The sequence below is a fragment of the Crassostrea angulata genome, chromosome 3 (genome assembly GCF_025612915.1).
Source record: "Crassostrea angulata isolate pt1a10 chromosome 3, ASM2561291v2, whole genome shotgun sequence".
NCBI lineage: Eukaryota > Metazoa > Mollusca > Bivalvia > Ostreida > Ostreidae > Magallana > Magallana angulata.
The window spans coordinates 36,140,577-36,159,381 of record NC_069113.1 but is presented as its reverse complement, the minus strand read 5'-3'; the positions used below and the strand labels follow the sequence as shown (position 1 = coordinate 36,159,381).

Sequence of the window (18,805 nt, the reverse complement as noted above, 5' to 3'; positions counted from 1 at the left end):
AAACCTAGTGCCTAAAATCACTCTCTTGGCTTTGTATTAACTACTAGTACAGTACCGAAGAATATATAAATCTCAAATGGTCCGTCTGCATTAATTTGAGACACCGCAAATGAGACCTAAAATTCTTACCCGTAGAGTTCCTTTCGCTACTGCAGCTATCCGCCAACTGAACTCCGTTCAATAGCGCGCCGGCCTTTTATAGCCTCTAAAAAAATCGCTTTCTGTCACGTGACTCGGGATCATCGTAACGTTTAATCTAATAACCAAACACAGAGGAAATTATCTGATTCAATGATGCTTTAATTGGAATATTTACTACAATACCCACGCCTCCGAAACTTATGCGTCCGGCATATTGATTGAACTGACGTGCTTTATACAAACTACATACATATTTTCCAAAAGTTATTAAGTTTACTCTTATAATTTACAAACATGTGTTTTAACCGAGTGTTATCTTACACTGGCATTTAAGATGATTAGTTAATTTTCATATTCAAACTCTTCTTCCTCTAAGATCTCTTCCACGTTCTTGTCATCTTTAACATAGCTGAAGGTGGTCTTGTGAAGTTTTCTCTTTTTGATTCTGGTTTGAGCAGCATGGCAAACATCTTCTGTTTGTGTGCTGGTTGAGCATTTTGAGGAGAAGTGGAATCGTTTCAGGGAAACGTTCTTATCGGGTAAGTTCAGAGGTACCCTTCTCTGAGGAGCAAATACCGGAATCGGTATTGTCGGCTTCCTTATTATCCTTCCTTTCTCTAAGGAACTGCTACATGTATTTACTTCACCACCCTTCTCTTCTACCTTCTTGATCTCTTGTGGTACCTGACGCTCATTATCTTTCCCAGGCTCATCCACCTTACTTTCTTCAACCACGTCTTCCTCTTCATTAGAATCAATACTACTGGAGCTTGAATCGCTTTCATTGGATACTTCCCCAATTAGTTCTCCTGGGTCTTGCTCTAACCACTCTTTATCACCCTCGGTCTTCTTCTCCAGAACTTCTGCTGGGTGGAACTTCTTCTCATGACGCTGAAGGTAGGAACTCTTCTTAAAAAGTTTACCACACATCTTGCATGGAAACTTCCCTCCATTACACATCAGCAAGTGCTCCTGCCACTTATTGTCCTGAACTCCTTGTTCACACAATGAACACTTGTCCCTCGACTTTGCTTTGGTAATTTTAGTGTATGGCATTTTCTGAAAATATAATACTTGGGTTTAAGAATTTGTTTTTAAAATAAGATTTGCCGATCAAATTACATTTTTATAAGCTTGTTAAAGCGCCCATTCTATACAATGATTTGTGTGAATAAATCACTAAAATCAGTTTTTCTCTCTTATTAAATGGACAATATTTTAGCTTTTCTGTCAAATTATATCTTTATATAAGGTCTTCAGAATACGTAAAAATGAGAAATATCTTAATATTGGAAATATCAAAAATTATCAAAATATCTTCAAAATTTAAGAAAATTAGAGGAAATGCGGGCTAGGCAATATCAATTTTAGTTTCAATATTTATTCCCATTTTGTAGGATAAACTGATAGACATTCTGATATGCTATCATTTCATTGAAGAAAAGAATGTTCATATCTTAAACAGATGTCTACATAACTGCAAAGAACTACATTTATTGTTATGATCCTTTAAGTTGAGTGAAAAGGTAGTGACCTTGACCTGAACTTTATGCAAAAACAAGGAGGTAAAATTGATTAAACTGATAGAATCATTTGATTATAGGATTTGTTTTACTGTGTCAAAATTTCATGAATTTCTTCTGGTAAGAAGTATGTTTGATAACGAAAAGACTCCTTCCTTAAAGATTCTTCTTGAATTTACGAATTATAATCATATCTGACCAATGTGTAGACGTTGTTTTTAGTTTTATAAATAATAAACAATAAACAACAAACTATAAAAAGGTTTTAAAAAATGCAATAAAAATTATAAATATGGTTGTAACTTGCAGGTTATTGGGCCAAAAATGAAGGGAGAGATGCTTGGTATTGTGATAGTAGAGTCAGGGTGGGGATCCATGGTGCTGACCGTGGTCCTGGTCAACATGTACCCCTCAGGTCCGACCGCCCGCTGTGGACAGCTAAACATCGGGGACCAGATCATCTCCATCAATGGAATCAGCCTGTTCGGACTCCCTCTCTCAGCCTGTCAAAACTACAACAAGGTAGCAATTCTCGTGAATTTATTGAGAGAATGCATTCCCTTATTAAAATTTTTCATCCTATTGATCACTGGTTTACTTTGTTTATGATATTCACATTTATATGTAATTCAGTTTAGTGTGCAGACATAGTCGTAGTTAATTCTACATCAGTATCACTGTATTTTAATTGCTGCATTAATGATTTGAAAAATTAGACTTTATAACAGAAACAAATGTTGAAATGAAGAGAAATTATTCAGAAAAGTAATACTGTGGAATCATCATTGTTCATGGGGGATTAATGTCCGTGGCTTTTGTTGGTGACCTTTAATGCCTGTGAATTTACATCCTTATGAAGTTATAAATAAGCATTTGTTATTTATAAAAATTTCCCCAAACTTGCTACCAAAGAAATTACGTCCCAGCGAACTAGGAAAATTTTGGCTACCCACGAAGATTGACCCCCACAAACAAAATTGATTCCACAGTATATGATGTGGTAGATATTTTCCAATTTCAGTACATGTAAATTGTATTCTGTTCTAGACAAGTAAGAACCAGACAGTGGTAAAGTTAACGGTGGTTCCCTGTGCACCAGTGGTGAAGGTCTTGATCAAGCGACCAGACGTCAAATATCAGCTGGGATTCAGTGTCCAGAATGGAGTGGTATGTTCTTTATTACATACTGTCAAGATGTCAAGAATTCTAGATTTTTAACTTAAATCAGTTGAACTAATGTGGTGAAAAGTCTGACTTTTGCAGAATAATTCCAAACTACAGAGATCTCGTTGACTTTTAAGTGAACTGAAATGTTTACCCATTTTACTGTTTATGTGTGCTGTGGAACCATTTAATTTCGTGGGAGCCAATTTTCGTGGATTATGGGATTTTTGCTTATTCATGGGGATGTTAGTTCGTGGATGTGTCGGTTTTCAGTTTAAGTAGGAAACTAAATCTTTAATATTTTAGTTTTTGTGGAGGATGTAAATTCGTGAGTGAGGGATACCCACGAATACCACGAAAATTGAGCCACCTCAAATTCTAATGATGACACAGTATGGGTCTGTTGGAAGTTTGTTTTAATGTTTGATTCTTTTTTTTGTTAAACAAAATTAAAATCGCTGTAAATGTATCCAGGCTCTATAAGCATTCTTTAGAATTGTTCTTTTAAAATTATGTAGAAAATTCCTCAATATGATATGTTCTGCTAAGAAATGTAGATTATTGTGCTTCATTGTTCCAACAGTTGTATGTAATTCAAGGCTATGGTTTATAGATATTTATCTGATAAAACATTTTGTAAAATTCACATAGATATTTTAAATTAAAAAAAAATCTTAAATGGTTAGGAAGGCTCTGTCTCTTGACAAGCTTATCAGAAGATCGTAGATGTCTTTCCATCTGAAGATGGTATTTTCAGATGTCTTATTAGTAGTTTAGAAAATGAGATATTTTCAACCAATCAAATTTAGCTAATGAAAAGGAGTCTTTCCTATGAAGAACCTTCTCATTACATCTAATTAGCTGATGAATGGCATGTTCTTGTCAAATGATGAGGTTTTCTTTCTGCTTTCTGTAGACAAGATTAACAAAGTAATGCACTGCCTGAAGCTCTCTCATTTTTTTGTTGTACCAAAACACTCTTTAATGAAATATTTGAATAATAAGCTGTCATCCTATATATTTCCCCCCATTAAACATCTATTCAACACAATCCACCACACTTCAAGTTTTGGACTTTTTTTTTTACCTTAATTACACATAATCATATTATACTTTTGATTAATAAATGCCAGTTTTGCAGGTTTATTATAAAACATTTATCATCGTATAATTTTTTTGTACAGATTCACATGTAGACCATGCCCATCTTAATATATCGACGTCTAACGGGTCAGGAAACCCCTCACTATCAATAGCAGTAACCCTGTAGTCAGTTCATCTGTTCATCTCCATGATATTCCAGATAGCACTCAGTGTGCTAAGTTAGACATCCAGCATTTCTCCAAATAGTTCTACAGGTTGAGAACTGTTCCAGAAAGACTTGTGCTCTTGACCTAAACATAGGTGATAGTTTTATCAAAAAGTTTTGGTTGCTTTTGGTGTGTGTTCTGTCTGCTTGTTTTTCAACTCGCATATAAAGTTGCTTCTGGTCGCAGGCTGCAACAACTAATGGGAGAAACAAGAATCGCACATTCTGTCAGATCGACGAATCATGTCTATCTCAAAATGTGTATAATGTATAAGTATTTCTTGTGATATTTTGAAATTGGTATTGTATGTTGCGGTGCAACTACACAGTATGATGAAGTAATATATTGTCAGAACAGTGGCATTGCATTGTGGAAGTTGTGTTTTTATTAATTTTGACTAATGTTTAACATGCTGCTTTCATTTGAAATCCAATCCTGTGAATATAGCCATAATTTGTAACAGTGTTCAGTGAAATTTTTGGTTTTTTTTTAAAGATATAAGTTGCAACTACATGTAAATGTATAAAAAAAATGCTGTAACATAAAGATGTTTCTCGTACATTTGCTTTATGAAATTTGTATAAACATTTCAATTTCCTGTGAATATAGCCATAATTTGTAACAGTGCTCAGTGACAGTTTTGGTTTTTCTTTTAAAGATATAAGTTGCAACTACATGTAAATGTATAAAAAATGCTGTTACATAAAGATGTTTCTCGTACATTTGCTTTATTAAATTTGGATCAACATTTCCATTTCCTGTGAATATAGTCATAATTTGTAACAGTGCTCAGTGACATTTTTGGTTTTTCTTTTTAAGATATAAGTTGCAACAACATGTAAATGTATAAAAAATGCTGTTACATAAAAATGTTTCTCGTACTGGTATGTTGCTTTATAAAATTTGTATCAACATTTCCATTACATGCATATACAGCTTGACAATGAATGTGCATTTCATAAGCCTCAACAAAAATGTGACTTCATAGAAAAATGTCAAGTATTAATTTTTGTTTTTTGTTGAGAAATGGTTGTACAAAAGTTGTAGGAATGTGTGTACTTCTATAATAGAGAGGTATGATACATGTACTTCACATTTTAAAATTAATAACATATTCAAGTATACTTTAGATTTACGTCTAATTGTATTTGTTTTTCAAACATCAAAAGATTTAGATACAAAGTTTCTCTATGTAGCTAAAAGTAGATCAGTACAAAGAAATATTGTGTATGATTCTACAAGTTTCATTAAGTTAAATGAAATTCACTATTATATCCTAAGCTCAGTAAGCTGTTATAGATATGCATACTTTAAGTACATTTTGAAGCAAAGGCTTTAATTCTTATGCATCTTTATTCTAGTGTATCTTCTAGTAATTGTTTTAAATAAAGGTAAACTTTTTAAACTTATGTACAAAGCAATAATTAAGAGTGATATATGAACTGTGTATACTACTATATATCTAGTCATCAAGATAATGTACGCATCATAAATATGTGATATGGTTTTTCTGTACGAGAGGAATTTTTTGTGACTTGAATATGAGTTAAAGGGAAAAATGATAATGATGTATTCCAGGAGCAGATATTACATTATTTTTTACTTGAATATTTGGAAACAACTGGTATTTTTTGTTTTTATCTATTAAGGGTGTTGTTTACACAGGGTTTGAGTTCTCAAATTCGGATGGTTATAAAATTCAATTTAATGAGTAAAATTTGTTCTAACCAAAAAAATATTTATGAAATGAATTATTATTGACAAAACAATCGATATTTTTACTATATTATGAAATTAGGCTCAAACAAAAATAGACTTTTAGCCAAACAGAGGAAATTCGGACTAAATTTTGCAGATTTTGTTTTCCGCTAAATTTTTTTTTGGTAGTACTCTTATATTGAAAGTTAAGATTTAATATTTTAGTATAAATAATTTTGCATATTTTCTGTTAGTTTTAACCTCACTTATTCATTAAAATAATCTTATGACACGACTTTCACGAATATTGAAAAATGCTTAAAAACGATAAAAGACACCATATCTCAAAATTTTGATCATTGACCTCATATAGATTTTATGCCAACAGAATTAGGCCAATATGAGTAGTTCATTAATATAAATGTTTTTGTATTATCATCATTCAATTTTTTGTAAAATCATATCAATAATGGGTATGAATTTTAAAACTGATAGAGGAAATTCGGACTAGAATATTTTTAAAAATTGTTGCTGAAATGTTCATGCATTGTATCTTTTTAGTGCCACTACCATTCATAAACTGTATTTTATTTTTTAAAGTATTTTATTATTTGTAATATTTTAACAATTAAGAAAATCTCAATCGTAGCGAAAATTTTACGGGATTTTTCTTGATTTTTCAAAAAATATTCAATGGCCATTAACTCAAAAAGTAGGTCATTGACCTACTTTTCTGAAAGTGAGAAACAACACTACAATCAAAGGTCTATAACATACAATAGATGGTTTTTCATTATCATCAGTGGATATTTTTTTCATTCTGAGTAAACGTCATCCTTAAGAAGAAATAATTCTGATGGATTTTTATGTATTGTAGATTGTATTTGATTACTATAGGTACAAATACAAAAAGGTGATGAATATTACAAAAAATATGATGTCAATATATTAATTTTTCAAAATATGGATAGATAATTAAAATTATTCCTAAAGTGTAAGCTATCAGAAAAGTTCCTCTTTAATAGAAACTATGCCATAACATCATGTACAACAAGATACTTTAACATGGAATTTGAAAGAAATCTTTAAAACAGAATTTAATTAGTTGTATATCATACGCCTGTGCTTTGTATGGGAGTAGACACAAATTGCTCTGTGTTTGTGTGTGATGTGTGTGACTGAATTGTTTTATTTGTAATTTGTATACAAGTCAATAAATACTTCGAGAACTTTTTTGTTTTCTATTTGGTATTAAATAGCCTCCTACAGATACTGTACTGTAAAATAGACCCCCAGATTCCTTATAAAATTGTGTTTCATACCTTGTGTGTTTTATGTCACCTGAGTCACTCAGTTGACCTATTCAGCTATTGCGATCTGTTTTTTTCCATGGTCGTGTGTTATGATATGAACATTTTCAGCTTATTCTCGGAAACTACTGGGGTTATCTTGAACTTTGGTGTGTAGCATCTATAGGGGAAAGGGAACAAAAATTGCGAAATCTATGACCCCACTCTCCAGGGGCCATAAAGAGGGGGTTGCAAAAAAAGTGGTAAGAACCTTTAAATATCCGTATTGCTTGAATAGTCATATCTAAATATAGACACATTAGTAGACATGGCGGGTATGTTCCGTATGTAGGCAAATTACACAAACATTTTACGCGCATTTCTATCGAACACGACAACCACCATATGTTTTTCAGATAGATCTATACAGTTTAGAAGATGACCATATATTCTGTATTTGTAGTTTCGGACAGGGCCAATATTGTCAAATGTAGAAAAATGTTTAAAATTTGATAATAGTTCACAGCCAAGGGAGATGTACAAAATGCATTTTTTTTGTCCTCCTCTTGTATTGTGTAATGAAAATTTATGATATTTTCTTCCGTACCTTTACAATCTAGGGAGATAATGCATTTGTTGTTCATTATATGTCTTTTTTAAAATTTAAAATGCAGTGGTTCTTGCTTTTTATTTGGCCGGGGGGGGGGGGGGGATGGGTAAATATGGCCATATTGTGAACATGTAATTTTCTACGTCACTTAAGTCACTTGGGTAACTTATTGTTGGTCGTGCATTTTTCGCGTAAACAATTTTACATTAGGCTATGGTACTCCGGGACCGTCAAGGCCTGTGGGCCTCTTGCTTATTATATGGACTGGAGGCCAAATCTCTTTAACATATCAAAAGTGAACAAATCAACAACAAAAAATCAGAAGGATGAATGTTATTACTAATACATGTATATATACTTAAGGTGCTCCTGGTAAAAACAATGATGATAAAAAGTTTGTAATTACGAACTTTTTCATAAATTACGAGATATTTTTTAACATATGACACTATTCGTCTTTCGTAGAGAAATTAATCTGAATGATATGACGTGTAGTTAAACATAGAAAAACGAATGACAATGAAGACGAATGAAATCAGGTGAAATATTGATAGATAAAAGGTTACAGTTGTTGCAAATCTGTTTTTTTTAATAACTCCAACATAGAAATAATCATTGAAGAAAGACTTACTTTGATAAACTCTTCTTTCGTTTTTGCTATACCTGTATTGTCATTGTATTAACGTAGAAAATAAATATTATATTATGTAAAAGAAACTAAGTATAGCATTGTCCATTTTTAATTTTATCATGCACCAGTTTATGTAGTGAATATAAAAATAAAAAAAAAATCTTGATTAGGTCTAGCACCCTGCAAGAAGAAAAAATATGAAACTGAAACGGAAATTATACGACCCTACACGGCTCGGTTTGCATAATAAAAGTATTAATGCGAAATGTACTTAAAAATCTCCAAACATTATGTAATTTTGTCGTTCTCTGAAGAGTTTTGAATATTTTCCAAAATAATTATATTATACAAACAATTTGAAATCAAAGTACTGACGGGAGTTGATTTTATCGATTATTATTTATTTTAGAATCAACGATAGTGTTATTTTGCATGGCAAGTGGTTTCTTATATGTATTTGATTTACGCACATTTTTTATAATATGAATACTCGAACTCTTCCGAAAAGAATTTCGAGAAAACCCCATATGAATCATGTCGTGTAATATTTAAAGATACTATTAATTCCATCAACGTACATATCAGTAATCGAAATATTTCTGAAAATTGAATGGATCCAAGCAATATTTAACTCTAGCTTTGTTCAACCAGACGCTCGACTGTCTTTGTTAATCTCCGACAAGCAAGAGAAATTATCTGCTTGTCGAAGATTTACGGAAACCACCGATCGTTTGGTTGAACAATAATATAGTAAACTCTAGCGTAGGAATACATATCACTACAAAAAATGTCTAAATTGTTTCTTACCATTTAAAATCTGACTATTTTCAAGGTATCAATAAATAAGTTTCCTTGAAAAACAATTAATGCTTCAGAATTTATTACAGCGAATTTATCGATTATTTCCGAGAACTAAGTCTTGTCAGCGGGGATGATTTGTGCTTAGGTTCAAACACTGTTTCACTTTCGGTTTGTCAGAGTAACTGCATAGGAGAGTTGATTAAAATCAACTCCCAAAAAAGCTTTATCTGAAAGGAAGCAAAAGCGCAGAAAAAACCACCCTCAATAATTCGAACACCATCTCATCCGCGAGGTACTTTCTACACTCCCCCCCCCTCCTATCACACTGAACTATGTTGACAGATACCAATCACTGTGATTAACTTTTATAGCTTGACAGTCATAAACAAAGTTTGAAGTTTATGTGAAACCCATCAATTTTATCGACACAATTAAATAAAAAAAGGGTGAAAAACTTATCCTTTTATTAAGAGTACTTTTAGTATGGATTCGAGACCCATTCGTACCAAAAATAAGCAATTTAGCACAGGTAAATGGTCAAGATTAAGGCATCAGCCAAGTAGCATCGGGGGGGGGGAGGGGCACTTTTTCTCGCAGCAAACATTTTTCTTAAAATTACATATAGAAAATTGAATTATCATGGAGTTGCTCCAACTTTTTTGGGAGCATAAAAAACAAAAGGCAATGTGCCTTATCGCCCACCTGAGTAACTGCAGTGTGGCTTTTGCAATGTTTATTGATGTTCAGTAAAATGACAGGGCTAATGAAATCATTTTTAATATTCCGGGACTGTTCAAATTCATTAAACTTTTTAAATTCTAAAAAAAAGTTATTAAAAAATTGTAGCATAATATACAGTGACATAATTGAACAAATAATCAGTACAAAAAATATAATCAGTCGAAATTACACAATTTACCAAAACCTTTATCAGAGTCCTGAAATAACACAAGAACCCCTGATCAAGGGGCCATGGAATTCATTAATTTGAAAGAAGCACTTCCTCATCATAATTATGTATATATTCATCGGATTCATACCCAGGAGCAGAGGACAATTTTTTTCAAAGAATTACTGAAGATATTTAGAGCCCCACCTAACACCAGAACCCCTGAACAAGGGGCCATGACATTCACAATTTTGGGAGAGGTACTCTTCCTTATAATTACTATTTACTTAGTTCATCAGCTTAATATCCAGGAGCAGATGGAAAGATTTTTGAAGAGTTAATGCATTTTCACTATATGATCATTACAGGCCAATCATTACTCCAGAACCCCTGACCCTGATGCCATGGATTTCACAATCATTGTTGAGAGCTTACATGATAAATGAAACTTCACAATGTACGTCTTCCCAAGTCGATGTTTTTTAAATCCGCTTTGCTCTACATTTGTAGAGAGGAGCGGATCATAAACCCTTGATTTGGAAAACAAGGGCACGTTATATTGAAGTAAAGAACATTTTGTACAGCAAGACGCAATGTGGCAATGCATTTTAAAAAATTACGTTCTTTGATTTTTTTTTCAATTTGGGACCAATTTAACGCACTTTGATTTTTTTTTTTGCAAAGTGCGTTATAAAGTTAAATCAATCCTTTGTGGAGACACTTAATGCACTTTGAAAAAATTATGTTTAAATCACAGAATCTGAAATTGAATATTTTTTCAAAGTGAGTAATTTTTCAACATGCGTTAATTACATTTGTACTTAATACTTCTCCTGCTGACCAACCTAAGGAAAATAAAATAAAATATAGATTAAAAGCAGGTATTTGTAACCATAGATGAAAATATGTAGGATTGATTGAAATAGGTAAGGTCTAGAATATGCGAATCATTATCATTTGTTCACGAAGACTGTTTTTGTTTGTTAAAAAGATGATATTTGTCTTATTTATATGGTACATAAATGTTGATAAAAACGGGAATCTAATGAAATAATTAATTAAATAAGAATCCCGATATATTCTACTTTCGGTTTGTAAAATTAATTAAAAAGTTAAAAGTTAAAAAGTGTTTCCATTGTCATTTGCGTGAAAGGTTGCAGTGTCAATAATCGAAGCACGATAATTTTATAATTGTTGGAAAAAATAACTCACTCCTGTATTCAATCAATCAACGAAAAGATATAGTATGAGACGTTTTCAAGTTACATATTGATAGAAGGTTGAAGATTATCTACAAATGATATATTCTCGTTTGAGAAGTGGACAGGCATAACCTATGCCTGCATGTCCACTTCTAAAAGGAGAATACTAATGATATAAAATAGTTCATTACTAGCTATAGTCAATGCGCGTATGAACATTATTTTGTGGGTTTTCCCCATCAGTTTTTATCAACTTAAAAATTATATACAAAAATGACGTAACAATGCACTGGCGAGAAATGATCCTCGGCGAGAATGTATTTCTGCTAATTAATTCGCAATTGATTGTTTCAGAGACATGTGAAAGAATGGTACTTATCGCTGTTTTTTTCCTGGTATGTATTTTCATTTCATTTGTTATTCTTCAATACTTGCTTCGAATGTAAATAACGCAAGGGAAAAAGGGTACATTTTGGATCGTTTGAAACCACAGCCGGTCTCGCTTCTTAATTTTACCTAATAGGGTAAAAGAAGCAAGACCATAGGTTTCGACGATACTTTCATCGTCTTGTTACCAATTGAAATAAAATTGGGGAAAACCCCGAAGACCATGCAATAATAATATTCGAAATGATCATGTTGTGGATACTCTGACATTTCACAATTCTGAGTCTGTGGATTGCAGCTCCAGGCATTGGCCATAAAAAATGTTTTTTTCGGTAACTTACAATTTACCTCTGGAGTGTTATATTGTGTCTGCATGTCACCACCTTGTTTTCTTCCTGCTAAAATAGCTAAAAAAGATATGTTTTACAAGTATACAATTCTTAAGCCTTTTCCCGTTTATAATTATTCAGCAGTACAAACAACTTACTCGAGAATAAAGTATTTATCTAAACATTCGTATTATATTCATGCGTGCATTTGTAAAGGGAAGTTTGATTCATTTTTAGTTTGTTCTTTGCTGGAGACCCTCTGATTGTGCAGTGTTGCCACAGTGGGTTTACAGGGTAAGATCTTGCCCCGATCCTTACAATATCAGCATGTGGATAACTGCGTCAAAAAGAATGAACTGTTTGCATAAGTTGACTTCAGTCGATTCCAACGAACAGGCGATGGTCTATCATTGTATGCCTAGTTCCTTTCTAAACGAAACTGTGGAATTTTGTGGCAGAAGTGTACCCGTAGCTCCAGGTACAGTGTACACTACATATATCATTAACATTTTGCTATTTACTAAGGAGTTATTGTTAATGCGTCTTACATGTAGGAATATACAATGGCATGTAGGTAAATCAGGGCACATATCAACAATCCCGGTGTTTAAAAACATACCGGGGTATTACTGAAACATGAATAGAGGCAAAAATGTAAGACCGCTAATGATTTCTTCCGTAAATCATGATGAATAATGTTCTGTGTTTTTGATTAATTTGTTTATTGGTAATTATATATTGGTAGATATATTTGTTTTGGTTCTCAATAAAATGAATTGTACCCAACTTTATACGAGATTCATTCCCACAGATGACGATCTTTAAAATCTTTGTCTGACCATTTATTCATTTATAAACAGGACATTGTCCAATCTACAATTACAAGGTGGCACAAAACACCCGACCTACTTACTACACTTGTAGCAATTTTACCTCAGGATGTCCATCGGCGATGTTTAACTCCAAAGAAGTGTATCAACGTAAGTTAAGGTTTACAGATCACATAAAGCAATGTTTTTATACAGTACATGTTTAGAACACTCACTGTTTTTGATTAAAGTAAAGATTAACTCATGATTTAGATGTGGGTTTTTTTAGGTCATATCCATTTCTTTGTTATTTATGATTTTAGTATCGACCCAAGCAGAAATATATGTATCCTATGAGCTAAGATCTATTCATACTAAGTGCATTTTTTTCAATCTTATTACACACTGAATACAGAGTTAAGTATACGTTCTTTAAGCGTTTGCTTTGAGTTGTCCTCCACAGATTACATCTTTATCAGTGTTGAATAAAACCTTGCTTAACTTTAGCCACACCAAGCAGAACAAGACCAGTTTAAGCATAATTGCTACCCTGTCCATATTTGAGTGACTCTTCTTAATCATTTCATTTCGCCTTTTTTCACGGAAAAGTCCAACAATAATAAATCTAGGCCCCTACCTTTTTTCAGTTCCGTATGGCACATGTGTAATATCTTTAAAAACATATTTATCAGAACTTAAATAAATGCTGTTAGTGTACCAAAAATTATTTACAAAAAATATTTCTTCATCCTTAAAAAATCCCCAATCAATAATACCACCCCCAACCCCCCACCCCCAAAAAACCAAACAAACCGCAAACCAATCATAAGTTTACTTAATATCTATATTTTTGCCTCAAAAAATGAAATCATTTATTTGAGGAATATTATTCAACCCTTGACTATCATAAGGTAATTATTATGGTCGGGGTGTGATCAAATCCAATGAAGTCCGATGAGTTTTGAAAGATTTGATCAAGCTAGATTGTAATGATCACATCGTCATATTCCTATGACTAAGTTTTAGCCGTTGGTATGCTGGTGTCTGGTATGCTGGTGTCTGGATTGTTTTTACTAGAGTTTGTACTCACTTTAAATCTGCTATTCATTTCGTCCTCGACATTGTTTTAATTTTTGGCAATTATTCCGTATAAAAATGTTAGTTAAAAGTACTATTTTTCAAGTGTATCATCATTTCTATCAACAACCCAAAAATCTGAAAGCTCTTGGCGAAATTCAACCAAACCGGAAGTGTTTGTGATATTCAGCAAGGGTTGCAACCAAAGGTTAATCGCTGGATCGTTCGTAATCACTTGCAAGTTGGATGAAAACTAGTCACTTCAACGGCAAGACAAACAAATTTATTTCATATAATCAAAACAAAATATTGGATGAACACCTAGAACTTTCGTTCAGTGTATGTAACACATTTGCAGTGTTATTACATTTAGATATTATTTGTTATTAACAAAAATACAAAGGACAATATATGATATGGGCCTAAAATGGCCCCCTAAAATGAACAACATCATTTTACAGTAATTCTTTGTTTTCTTTGTACAGATATATATGTTATGTTTTTACATTATGTTCATTTTGATTCAAGTGCCCACAATTTAGAAATATGACATCGTAAAGCCAACATTTTCCCGCCATTTTTTTAAAGCATAAAACAGCTTGTTTTCAAGCAGTTTTTCTTTCAGAAAACATAGAGCGAATGCTTGAACAAACAAAATATCTTAATCAGAGATGTGTCTAGCAAGACTAATAAGTGACCAAAAAATTTTCCCTGCTTTATATTTCCTATTTGTAAAAAGATAAGAAAAATGTCAATGTTTGAGTGATTATGATTGATTTATAGAAATAGTGTCACTTCTGACGTCATATATTGCCAGAGAGCGCAAAGAAATCAAACAAATAGGTGAAAAATATATTTTATATCAACTTTTTAAAAAAATAACATAACATTTTATTGTACCCGAAACAGAAAAAAAAATTTCAAGTTATGGGGGCCAAATTTAACTCATATCATATATATTTCCTTCAAAACTGCTTCTCGATTTGATATCATTTTAAAATACCAAATGTTTGCTCTTTAAATACGACGTATTGCAGTAAAACTAAAGAAATACAATATGGATGTTCAACAGGTCGGGTACACTACCTTATATGGATAGCATTATTAAACATGTGGCAATATTTACGTCAACCAGGTTCTCCAATCCATTGAATGAGTCGCAAAACATGACGGTCTACAAAGTGTTTACGATTCAACACATACACGTGGTTTGTGGCTGTTTTATACACAATATTTAATTGCTTGTCGGAAAATTCGTACAACTTGATTTTTACTTTAGAAGGTAAAAAATGAAAGATTACGTATCGTAGTCTTTGTTCCATGCTCACATTGAAAAATACTGTTGTTTTAATTTATCAATTGTTGCTTCAAAAATCGATCAGTATCAATAGACTGGAATACATACGCATACAAGTACAAACAAATTTTGATATGGAAAAATTGCATAATTGTTTATTGGTGACTTAAATATTGTACACCATCAATAAATGCAGCTAATTGTACATTTTTAACACAGTACATAAATAGCCACGATAGTAGAAATGCACAAATATACAAATACAGAATTACAAGTTATGAATTATGTAGTATTTTGTACACTAAGCATTCTGATGAGTGTTCCTGGAGAAAATTTCAAAATTCTACAAACTAAATGTTGTCCCAAACCTGGGATATCACGTGAAAAACGTACTCACTGCTTCTAATATAAAAGGACTTACCTCTCTTTTGAACTTTGACAATGGGGTATTTAAATATGTTGATATAAGGCCTCATAGGCAATATTTTTCAAATGTGAGCATAGAAATGAAAGATCAGACATAATTTGCCATATTTTTTTTTACTAATTCTGAAAAATAATTGAAAATGAGTTTCCAAAGAACAATTCAAATTGGTATATATTTTCGATACGCTTTGTATAAACTGAAACTTGTTGTAGCCCACAATGCCTTGCAACTCATTCACCTGATTGGTTTGTCAATAAAAGTAAACAGATAGCTAATTTTGTATGCAAATCTATGTCGATGTCACAAAATATAGTGGTCTCCACCTGTTATAGTTTTGCAACTTTGCAAGATAAAAAAACAAAAATACTACGTAAACCAGACTCTTGTTGCTATAGCAACAAAAAGGTCTTCCGTTCCTCATGTATTAAACAAAACAAAAAGACAAAATGTCAATTTTTGAGTACTTTCTGTGACGACTGGAAGTTTTTTTTAGTTGAAATATCTCGAAGAGAAATGGTTATTGTCTCGGGACCGGAAACGAACAAACGAAAGTGATTTAAGAAATTGAAAGTACATATTTTAGTACATTTACCTACGATACGTTACTGTTCATAACAATGAGTAAATTGTTAAAAAAATCTAATGTTAAAAAAAAAATTCTATTGCTTGAACGCTTTGAGTGAGAACCGGAAGTGACGTACGACCAAATGAACCCCGTTAAACACATGTTCAATCAAATGTCTATTACCCATACAAATTTTGTGTCTTGATCTCTCACAGTTTCTGAGATCTTGTGGGTACTTTGTTTTTAGAAAAAAAACTACCTGGGATATTTGAGATGTCTCACCGGAAGCAGATTTTTTTTGTTTTTTTAACCATCTATAGATTACGAAAGCCCATTGAGCTCATTTTCGTAGGTAATTTTTTTTTTTCGTGAATAAACGCGAAACTATCGCGAATAAACGCGAAACTTTCGCGAATAAACGCGAACTTTCGCGAATAAACGCGTTAGTTTCGCAAATAAACGCGTTAGTGTCGCGTTTAATCGCGAAACTTTCGCCAATAAACGCAAAACTTTCGCGATATAACGCAAAACTTTTGCGATTAAACGCGAAACTTTCGCGATTAAACGCGAAACTTAAATATAAATATTTTATAGAAGAACCCCTATGAAGAATAATTACTGAAAACAAATATATCAACTTAAATAAAGCAAAATAATATTATATGAAAATGTAAATAAATTAGATTTAACCTTATACAAATTAACATAAATTCAAACGTAGGAAATCTTTAAAATCTAAGTACTGATTTTCAAAGGACATAATGCATCGCGCTTCTCACATTCTAATGGGCACTGTATTATTGAAAATGAGGCAGCAACATATTTTAATTATAACAATTTTAATTCGAATTAAACGTTTTATTAAGTATCATTTTAGAATTTAAAGGATATCATTGTTTAAAACGCTATTATATATGTTATATCGCTGCGACATAACTTAACGTCTAGTTTGATATCAGAAAGATAAGTCAAGCTGTGAATTGAAATTTTCAAGCTTTTGTTCAAATCTAGATGACGTAAATTTATTCTCCAAATTTATCACATATGTCATTTGAAAATTAATACTAAGATTTTAAAGGTTTCCGACGGTTGAATTTATATCAGTTTTATAAGAAAAAGATCATCAATGAGTGCCTGTTCGAACACAGGGTCGGCGAACAACTGAAAATCGTAATATGATGCTCAAACTTATCTATTTTGGACATATAACGCATAAAAATGTTACAAAGTTTTATCAGATTTATTAATATCTATATGCAAAAAGATACTTTTGGCTTCATAAATCAACGTAACACGGATATTATGATAATAATGAATAATAAGTATTTTATGATATAAAACTTAAAATGTGTTTGTTTTCAATTGTTTTTTCTTCATAAGGGTTCTGTATGAAATGGCAATATTTATATAATGGTTTTGCGTTAATTCGCGAAAGTTACGCGTTTATTCGCGAAACTCACGCGTTAAATCGCGAAAGTTACGCGTTATATCGCGAAAGTTTCGCGTTTATTCGCGAAACTAACGCGTTATATCGCGAAAGTTTCGCGTTATATCGCGAGAGTTTCGCGTTATATCGCGAAAGTTTCGCATTATATGGCAAAAGTTTCGCGTTTATCGCGAAAGTAACGCGTTAAATCGCGAAAGTTTCGCGTTCATTTTTTTTACCTACGAAAATGAGCTCAATGGGCTTTCGTAATAGATGACTTTTGTATTTTTATAGCTAAAATGTCATTTATGCTAAAAAAAACATATTTAAAAAAAAAAAAAATCAAAATTTGGTGTACTTCCTGTGACGACCGGAATTTCGCCGGATTAAACAAAATAGTGTTAACACATGTACATACATAGGTCTATCATCCCACGAAGTTTGGTTGTTCAAGTCGTTACTGTGTTTGAGATCTCTTCGAAATAAGGTTTTTCGTCTCGGGACAGGACACGGACAAACGGAAGTGCTCAATGAAAATTTAATTTATTATTTCTTGTTAACTTGCCTATATTACATTACTATTTATCAAAGTAACTAAAACTATCGAATGAAAACAGTTAAATGGATAAACAGCTTGATTTGTTTGAACTCTTCCGGTGTGGACCGGAAGTGACGGTCGACAAAATGAAACTGTTTGAACACATTTTCAATCAAATCTCTATGACCAGTGAAAGTTTCATGTATTGATCACTTATAGTTTCTGAGATCTCGTGGGTACAAAATATGTTTTTAAAAAGCTTCCTGAGATAATCGAGATATCTCACCGGAAGTAGAATTTTTCTGTTGGTTTTACATTGCATTGATGACATATGTTAGGATTAATACTAATATCTTTATTTTTCGGAAAATGAATTAAATACGTAAAAACAAAATTTTTTAAGTGCCTTCGGTGACGACCGGAAGTTACACCGAACAAAACAAAATAATTTATTAAATATATCTACAACCATAGGTCTATCATCCCGCAAATTTTGAGTGTTCAAGTGTTTATCGTTTTTGAGATCTCATGGTGACAAGCTTTTTGTCGCGGGACAGGAAACGGACGACAGGAAATGAATTTTCAAAAAATGAAAAAAACGCCTAGAGATATGATCAGTCCTAGAAACTTGAAGTAAATCTATGTAGCCATCTCTTAGAAATATTGTGGTCAAAAATGGGAAAAAAATGATA

The 18,805-nt window shown here is 32.3% G+C and overlaps 3 protein-coding genes across 4 annotated transcripts in view; 2 read left to right on the top strand and 1 right to left on the bottom strand.

Moving 5' to 3' along the window:
- Positions 1–483: 483 nt before the first annotated feature.
- On the bottom strand, positions 484–1,197 carry LOC128176862 (uncharacterized). Its single transcript, XM_052843405.1, has one exon. The coding sequence runs from the start codon at positions 1,195–1,197 to the stop codon at positions 484–486; it is 714 nt and encodes a 237-aa protein (XP_052699365.1).
- A 791-nt stretch (positions 1,198–1,988) lies between these two features.
- On the top strand, positions 1,989–2,882 carry LOC128176861 (amyloid-beta A4 precursor protein-binding family A member 2-like). The gene is made up of 2 exons (XM_052843404.1): positions 1,989–2,186; positions 2,712–2,882. Exons 1-2 carry the CDS (start codon positions 1,989–1,991, stop codon positions 2,880–2,882), a joined length of 369 nt encoding a protein of 122 aa, XP_052699364.1.
- An 8,686-nt stretch (positions 2,883–11,568) lies between these two features.
- The window catches only part of LOC128178803 (uncharacterized), a 55,237-nt gene continuing 48,000 nt past the window's right edge, over positions 11,569–18,805 (top strand). For both annotated transcript variants that reach the window (XM_052846163.1, XM_052846162.1), the window contains exons 1-3: positions 11,569–11,653; positions 12,212–12,452; positions 12,835–12,954. The gene's annotated coding sequence lies outside the window, so the exon portion shown is untranslated. The remainder of the gene's footprint in view (positions 11,654–12,211; positions 12,453–12,834; positions 12,955–18,805) is intronic.

Excerpts from the sequence above, each read along its gene's own strand:
- LOC128176862 (XM_052843405.1), bottom strand. The coding sequence starts at position 1,197 with ATGCCATACACTAAAATTACCAAAGCAAAGTCGAGGGACAAGTGTTCA.
- LOC128176861 (XM_052843404.1), top strand. The coding sequence starts at position 1,989 with ATGAAGGGAGAGATGCTTGGTATTGTGATAGTAGAGTCAGGGTGGGGA. Across the intron at positions 2,187-2,711 it reads CCTGTCAAAACTACAACAAG|ACAAGTAAGAACCAGACAGT; the intron begins GTAGCAATTCTC and ends ATTCTGTTCTAG.